The sequence below is a fragment of the Anopheles bellator genome, chromosome 2 (assembly GCF_943735745.2).
Source record: "Anopheles bellator chromosome 2, idAnoBellAS_SP24_06.2, whole genome shotgun sequence".
Classification (NCBI taxonomy): Eukaryota; Metazoa; Arthropoda; class Insecta; order Diptera; family Culicidae; genus Anopheles; species Anopheles bellator.
The window spans coordinates 16,533,024-16,541,825 of record NC_071286.1 but is presented as its reverse complement, the minus strand read 5'-3'; the positions used below and the strand labels follow the sequence as shown (position 1 = coordinate 16,541,825).

Sequence of the window (8,802 nt, the reverse complement as noted above, 5' to 3'; positions counted from 1 at the left end):
TTGCCGGAGTTGTGGTGGTTGTTGCCGGAATCGCGGTGGTCGTTGTTGCGTTGCAGTACATATAATTAATGTCGATAATGTCGGCTGCGGACAGTCCATTATCGTTGCCGAAATCGCCAGTCCACGGTTTCAGGTTGTTCATAACCGGACGCGATCGATTGGCAGCGGCTGCGTATTTGGAGTAGTGCATCACGCTCCCGTAGTCGTACGGCCGACCATACAGCACAACCTGGTTGTCGGAATATTTGCCGTAATTGTCCTGATAGAACTCCTCTGTCTGGTACTGTGGGGCGAGCGCTTCCCGATCAATCGAGACGTACTCGTCACGGTCGGGCCGGGTAAACTCGTGGTAGAAGCCGATCGAGTGCATCAGCTCATGGGCAGCAGTTTCAACGGTTATGCAGCTCGGAGTTTGCAGATTGACGACGTTGTACGTGTTGGATAAACTCCGTCCGACGTACGACCAGCACCCGGTCGCCGAGCTGGTGATGCTGATGTACACCGTTTCCGTGGTTTGCGCGACAAAACGCACGCACGTATTGGCCGCAAACTGTGCCATGGCCGTCAGCACCACTGCCTTCTGTTCATCAGCTGGAAGATGATATTATTTAGTACAGCATGTTTGAGGTACGCCGCGTGATCCTCCGATACTCACTGAATGTCCCGGTGAAAAGGTACGGCACGACTGCGTTGGGCCAGCGAGCATTTGGCCACGCCGACAGGGAAACACCGTTCTGCTGGTGTGACTCCTTCTCCATGATGTCCATCTCGCGGTAGATACCCGCGCCCAGCTCCCACGGACGAACTCGTCTGCCGGAGGAATTTGCACGGTGACTCCGCAGGCGCTCTCCTACCAGGAAGCTTGCACTCGTCGTACGCCTGGCTTCCAGGGCGGTGCCGAAAAGCAGCACCAAACCGGCCAAGACCAAAATTGTACTCCTAGCAACCATGTTGATCGACCAGTTCCGTTGATCTACCTCTAACGGCTCCCTGGCCGTGTCTGACATTAATATACCCACGCGGCACACAATACGTTCCATTGTTGGGCTTTAAATCGGTTATTGAAAGAGTAGTGCCATCCTCCTCCTGATCTGCTTCCGGGGATTCACGGAGTGCTTTTCTGAGAATTAACGTTTTGGCAAAAATATTGGTGTGCATTCGCAGCCCGTTGATCGGTCGGCCGAAAAGGGGGTTCGATGCCCGAAGAATTTGGTGGCAAACAGTTCCACCATTGTCGCGTACTGTCACGTGTCTAATACGGATCTAGGCGGGCCAATAGACGATTTGTTTGTTTTGATTCTGGGAACTGCTTTAAAATGCCGAGGCTCCTGCTACGTTTACATAGTAGATCATTGTTTCCATTTCTGGACATCTGACCACTGACCCCCACCAGAAATAGCATACAAGTAGGGCAAGACCTCGGCATTGTTTAATAGCTATTGTGTGAACGTATGTGGGATGCATCCAACAAGCCTTTCGGTCTCTCGCTTCGTCACACGATAAACGGTCGTTTCAGGACGCAAGAGATAATGGTTTACTTCTCACTGATTATACCATTGTTTGGTGCTTATGACTTCGAGGTCCTTGCTGCGCTGGTTCGCTGTCCAAACTGGAAGAGGATGACACTCCGTAGGGATTAATTAAGTTAGATTGTAGCGATGAAACAGCTCTTCGCATCGGGCTGCTAGTGAACCTGAGCTCCACGCTACGCCACGCCAGTGAGCGATATTTCCTGACGATGGAGAAGCGGTAATTAAATATGAAAGAACCGAGCTTTGACCGAGCGTTAGCGGTCAGGCTAGTGATTCAAAGGGCTTTGATAGTGAAACACTATCAGAATGGGCGATACTGCTTCACAAATCTCAGTGTATTTCAGGCGGGTTTTGTCGCAACTAACCAAGTGGCACAACTGTTGCCAACCAGGTTGAATGTTTAATCGGTTTTGGTATCGTTCGCTAGAATCGGATGCTGTTAAATTTTCATTACGTCTACCTCACTTTTATCACAATGAATTGTGGTCCGCATTTTAATCCTTTACTCGGTGGAGATGGTTGAAGAATTGCTATCTAATCTGTTACTAGATTTATAGAAATTTAGATTTTGCATGTTGCTTATGAAATGGAACGACATGTTAAATTGCGTTGGTAGAAAAATATCGAAAACCACAAACCATCAAACGCACGTCAATAGAATGAGACCTGTCGTACCTGGAGGTGAAATTAAAAATAGGTGCCTCCAATATGCAAAACCATACCCCACCGGACACCGGACATCTGTGGTTGCGGAGAAGCCATTCGGAGAAGCACCCGGTAAGAGGCTAACAATGCTACTGAGCAGCTAGTGAACGCACTGAGGTGAATGATTTCGCTCGGAAACCGTAGCTACCGGACCCTCTGGTGCTGTCAGCATCAATCTGCACATTGGACTGCCGGGACTGACATCCCGAACACGAGCATCAAGATAACGGCGCGGCCAGGAACGGTGTGTCACGTACGGCAAGACGGTAGCGTCGATGACCGATGATGAGCCAGGGAGCGAGCGAGAGAGAGAGAGTTTCCGAAGAGGTCCTGCCGCACTTCAGGGATCATTCACGTTCACGGGCAAGGGGTTTTGTGGTTGTCGGCTGTGTACCGTGTAGTGCCTAGTCGAGCCGGTCGGTCGGTCAAAGCAAGTGCCACACGTTCCTGAATGGATGAATGAATGGCAGATGAAATATGTATAATCAAATCAGAGAGAATTTTCCAGATTGTCTATTATGCCTTGCGGTCCTAGAGCCCCGTGCCCCGAGTGACTGGTTTGAGGTGTCGTCCTTTGTGATGGGCATCGCCCAGCATCACCCAGCAAGACCTGCCCGTCTTGCCAGGATCGGCAGCGGCTGTTTGTGGTTCTCGGTCTTCAGCGACAGCACTTGACAGTGAACACCGGCTCGGTTCTTGAGTAGGTGTGTACCTACGTGTGTGTTATTGCTTGTTTGCCTGTCAGCCTTCGCCCCTCGCCAGCCCTTCCGGTTCCGTGCCGGGAGCGGGTCGAATATTTTGATAGCCCGTCACGTCGCTTTACATCAGCCGGCGCGCAGTTTGGTGGTGGTCTCACCAGTCGAAGTTCAAGAATCGAACCAGGGATTCCTGTGCACGGTGCGGGTGGTTGAAGACTCCTGTCTGGCCCGTGTCCTAAGCGCGGCGTACCGCAAGCTTTGGAGTGTGGTTATGACGACGACGACGACGATGATGATGATGATGGCGGTATTTCAATCCTGCTTTCGGACAGGAAAGCTGTGACTTGTATTTGACATCCAACGACATGTCACCCGGAGAGTGCCGGAGTATGTTCGATGCGTTGGATTTGTTTGCTTTCCGTCCGTCGGGACGCGTCAAGCAGAAGGTCGTCTTCAGGCGCGAAATATGTCACTGCAGCTGAATGCTTCGACAAGAGCGTTCCAAATAAAGTGCACCTTCGTGGGGTTGACGATGGATTGGGCACATCTCGGACCAATCAAAGTGGTTAAAGTTAAGCTCAAAAACAAATAAAAAGAGAAGCCGGCTAAAATGGACCAGCTAATCAGATAATCGTCTTTCCGGCTTTCGGCCCTCCGCTCCATGATGGATCCGCGTCAACAAAACACGGTCATCCGAATGCTGAAATGCTAAACGAACAAACAACACATTCGGAATCGAACTGGAGGGGAGGGGGACTGCTTCAATCGGTGAACAATCACCGTCACTTCATCGGCATCGAAGTACCGAGTGCGAAGACAGGTACGTGCGCCCTCGTGTCGTGGGGCTTAGAGCGGATTCTGTGAAAAGCCGCAGCTAAAACAAGTGGCCGTTCCAGCTTTTTTTTCCGCCACGCATCCCAAGGATTAGACCACAGAGTGTGTGCGGCTCTTGCATTTCTTACTTTGCCTCGCGCCTAAGCCGAAAAGCCCCGTCCTCGCCAATATGGTGAATATTGACGTGTGCCCCGAACGCCGAAGACCACCAGGCGTCTCCATTGGTTCGGCCCGCCCAGTTTCGGAAATCTCCTATTTTTTCCTTTCACACCCAAAATGAAACTCGGCTTCATTTGGCGACAGTGACGATGGCGTTGAAAGCAGTGACCACGCTGGTCCATCAAGCTTGCTGCTCGGTGCTGCACTCTTTCTCATATCCTGTCGAGCGGAGTTGGTTGCTGTTCCGGCGTACCGGAATAGATAAAGTTTTCAATTTCCAATACACCGTACCGCGCCGGTTTCGAACACTCCGGATGCCCAGTGGTGATGTCCTCAGTCCTGGTGGACACACCGAATCAATCGCACTACAAACAAGTCAATTATAAATGCTTTCATTTGGCAAGTGGTGCCTCGGGAACGGCTTCGCGCTGAAGGTGCAATGCAAATGGATATTTGTTTGGCTCCCCCCTAAAAAAAAGGCTTCGGTTGGCTAACCTTTCTTCGGTCCTTCCGGTCCGATGTACGGTGCTCATACGCGCGTAGCCCGTGAACCGGAACCGTTTCCGCAATGCAAGAGAATGGATACGAGTGGCCACGGACAGAGTAGTTACACTTGCACACCGTGCACACGGAAGTCAAGCGTTCGGTTTAAGCAAATCCCTTTTACCGTTTCACCAGCTCGCAGGAATTCAATGGCAAACCGGAGCCCAGTAAGATTGCTGTTAACTTGGGCAGCGAAACACGACACATTCAATGTTTCTGAAAGCGTTCCCACCGGACGGACGGTTCCGTTCGTTTTGTCGTTCGGCGCAAAAGACACTCAATTCGCCCCAGTCAGTGAAGTGCACTGACGAGCTCCCGGTTTGTCATTTTCCAATCGTTCGGCGCCGGCGTGTTTTTCCGTTTTACAGGAAATTGTCTCCAGGTTATGAGCGCAAGAATGTACGTCGTTAGAAACGAGCGGGGTACATTGTTGTGTCCGCGGACAGTTTGCTCGCGCTGGTCAGCGGAACGGAATAAATTCGAATCGACGTGACGCAACGAGAGGAAAGTGTACGATAACGTCCATGTTAGGTCCTGCAGTTCCGTGCATGCATTTTCTTACTGACTCACTAAAACTCTCGTTTCGTTCAAATTGGTGTGCACTTTTAAGGGTTTTACCCGCCAGCACCGCGTGTTTACTCTTCCGGGCCGAACGCCGCGAACTTGAAGTGAAGTCCTGCGTACCTGACTGAGGCACCGTACGGAGCGAAGACCGGTTCGGTCACGGTTTAATCTTATCGAAACTGGACCACTGTTTACCTTTGATGTGTTTGCACTGGCCGGCTGGCCGGTATTCGGCCAAATTGGAAACTTCCGGGCCCCTGTTCGACCGCGCCCCTTTGGTACCTGTCGTCGGCTTCGCGCAATAAATCGATGGCAATGCTTTACCTTCCCAAACCCGGTACACGGGCAAGAAAGCTGGTTCCTGTGGGCTGGACAACGCAAACAGAGGTCGCATCGGCGGTGGGAAGAAAGCCTAGGGACCTACGGGAATGGATCGGATGGAAAGGAAATTGATTTTTCCTTCGGCCCGGCAAGAGTTCCCGGTACTACTCAGTCTGTTGATCGACGACTCGTTCGGGGTTGGACTCTGATTGGCCTTCCGGTTTAGCGCCAGTGATATTCTAGATTGCGACATCACTTCCCATCCGGTGCGCACGTGAGTATTAGTGGGGCAGCTCGGGAAACGAGTTGATGTTTATTGCTTCTTTGGTTTGGTTTGATGTTGTTGTTGCTCAAACCAAATATGAATCATCCTTGGAATCGAGTTACACGCGTTGCTCCATTAGACAGCCATTAGTCGGTGACGGGCGTCCGAAGCGCTGGCCATTAAAGCTGGTTAGTCATCAAAAGTAAACATCGTAAGCTCGTAAAATTGCCGAGAAGGATCGTGTAACGTTGCATCATGGCGGGTATCGAATTGCCGGAACGAAGAAGGGTCAGTAGCATTTGGGTCATCTGCTGATGGGCAATTCCCAGGCCAATATAGCCGAGATCAATCGGTACGTGCAATGTTGCACCAGGAAATTGGTCCGTTTGAAGAAAAGAGAGCTTCAGAGCTTTGACCATAAGAATGAAGCCCACGGATGCAGTTTGTTTCGGTCCCACAACGGTCACAGAAAAGGCCCTGTCCATTAAAAGTGCTCACCCAATTGAGTCACCACGTTTAGGCTGCCAATTTCCATGCGGCTTAGGCCCCTGAACTTATTTCATTTATAACATCAGGCAACATACAAACTTGTGCTTCGTCCACAACCAGTTGCGCGTACTAGCTTTCCTCGAATCCGACATATTTGTCTGGTTGACGGGCCGGATTTTTCGCTTCCCACTAACTTCGGTACACCCAGGAAGCCCACGAAGCCATTGGTATCGAATGCCCGGAGCCCAAACCACAAGAGTCGTATTGACCCCGGTGATGCGGTGCCGAGGGAAACTTTTCAAAAGTCCATTCGATCGGAAAATCTAATACGGTTTGCCGTAACTGACCCCAGTCTCTGTGATCCCGGACCGGGTAATGCTCGGGCACTGGAGTGACGGACGATGGCGCTCTTTATAGAATCAGAGAAACGAGGCAAACCCAATCAGAACTTGCACCATGAGGCATGACCACAGTTCAATGGCGGTCTCTCGATAGGGAATCGACTCTTCCCGAGAGGCCTCCGATGGTAGCCGGTGGTGCGATGGTTCCAAACGAAACCAGCCGACGCAGGCTTCTCTGTGTGGGTTGTGATACTCTTGATAAAGTCGGTTCGGTTCCTAATACCTGAGACGGAAGTTCGTACGGGTTCCGTGCGCCCGATGGATGGCTTTCACCACTTTCAAGTTGCATTCATATTCCATCTGGCCAAGATCTGATCCTAGCGAGAGAGTGAGAGTGGGCTTAATGTTCCACCCATCGGGGCACGGCAAACTTCAAATGCTCACCGGAAATTAAAAGTCACCTTTGGCTGTATTGGCAGGTCAAAAACTTTTGCCGTTTGAGCCGATTGCTGGCAGCTAAGCAACTGAAATCAAATAATAGACTTTATTCACAATGATTTTCAATAAAGGCTTGATTAAATTATTTATTACAGACAACTTTAAGTTACCCAAAAATAGATCGTACAGTCGGGTGGATTCAACAAGTGGACCGTTCTCGTCCAGGGTCTGACTCTCGAAAATAGATGGCGAAAAATTGGCACATTTAGTCCCAGTTTTCCCAAAGAAAGGATTAGCGCCTTTTCATTAAAAGTACCTTCGGATTTGATCGGATCCGAAACTCAATTGCTCAGTGGCTTTGGAGGCGTTTCGCTCATTTTCGAAGTCATCGATCCCGATCGGAGCCCTATGGCTGTGAGTGTGGCTCCGATATCGAGAATCAACAGGAAGCAACCCGACTGGATGGGGCCGAGTCTGGGCACTCTCCACCCCGGAAGCCAGACGTTCAGTACAGCTGTTGGCTCGGGGACTCTTCCCTTTTTAAGCTGATTATCCACATCCACACGGCCACAATGGCAAATTGGTTCTCCGAAAAGGAAGACGAGCGTCTAATCGGATTATATTTAATTTCAGATATGATCGAAATATCATTCTACAGCCAAGGAGAGCATTACTTGGGGCGAGGGCTCCGGAAGACGATTGCGGGAGCGTCGGCGTCTGGCGTGTTCCCGGCTCACTCCCCGGTGAAGGAAAATACAAAATAAAGCCAGCGGATGCGGTATCCGGTAGGTGTTGGGTGCATCGTAAAGCATGCCAGCGCAACCTGTCAAGTCGGGACAGGGGCTCTAAACTAAACCGCATTGACTCTCGAAGTGATTCCATGTGATTCCAGCTCAGGGTCTGCGACCTCGGGTGGGAAATATTCAAATCTTTGGGGATCAAATCCAGGTGGCTGGGGTTCGCACAAGGGAGCATGAAACGGAAATCCCAATAACGGAACCCGGAGGCTCCCATTCACTGGAAGGTGGAAGATTTGGTTCCCCGCACCGGTGGCCATCATCCAATCTCGTTCCGGGCTAGGGGTTTGGGGTTTACATTTAAATCTCAGGCGACATATTTACATAAAGGCGAGTAGTCGAGTTCTGAGTTGGATGCGCGGAAAAGCTGTTTTGATAGTTATTACTTTGAGGCATCGGATGACGTTTCTACCGCATTCGTTGATATTATTTTGTTAAAATGCTTTACAAATGGAATATCAGACTTCTGATTGTTGTGGGACATAATTTCCCGATAGTACGTCCCATAGTGGCTAGAGACAATTTCGTTAGTAAGAATTCGCCAAAGACTTCGATGTTGCTCGACACGTTTCCTGCCATTTTGCGGTCAAGACGCGAGAACTAATTCAGTCTTGTTCTTTTAATCAGTATAAAATAATCAGTATAAAATGTGTTAGAGCAACATTTATAGGTTTCATCACTTTCCAATAACTTCATAAGCCGTATTTTAATTGCGGTGATTGATTCTACGCCATTCAGGAACACAAACTGAGACAACCTTTTCATAGCTGTGGCTGCTAGGGTTTCGGGCCGCTCGGTCTCATTCCTGGCCACTTTCAACTCAACACTTTCATTCTCCTGTGAATGAAACTTCTCAAAAGACCATCAGAAAGGAAATGTCATTCAGACGAAATTGGATACAAATTTAATCTCAAGTGTACTTAAAGCTCATCCCTACCGTTTCCGGGCTGTCGGAAATGGTGCCGGCGGGGGGGAACGGTGGCCACATCCGTCCTGTCTAGCCGCTGTAGGATGCGAACCGGCGATTGGGTTGGCCATGAATAAGGAATCAATATGCATCGCCCTTCGACAGACATGGATCATGGATCTACAAGCCCCGATATCCTACATCGAGTC

At 50.1% G+C, this 8,802-nt stretch overlaps 1 protein-coding gene across 1 annotated transcript in view; it reads right to left on the bottom strand.

Moving 5' to 3' along the window:
* LOC131207087 (zinc metalloproteinase nas-14-like) overlaps positions 1–8,802 on the bottom strand; it is a 13,828-nt gene that overhangs the window by 728 nt on the left and 4,298 nt on the right. The window contains exons 2-3 of the mRNA XM_058199697.1: positions 656–810; positions 5–591 (exon numbers count right to left, since the gene is read on the bottom strand). Of these exons, the coding sequence (XP_058055680.1) occupies positions 5–591; positions 656–810 (742 nt within the window). The remainder of the gene's footprint in view (positions 1–4; positions 592–655; positions 811–8,802) is intronic.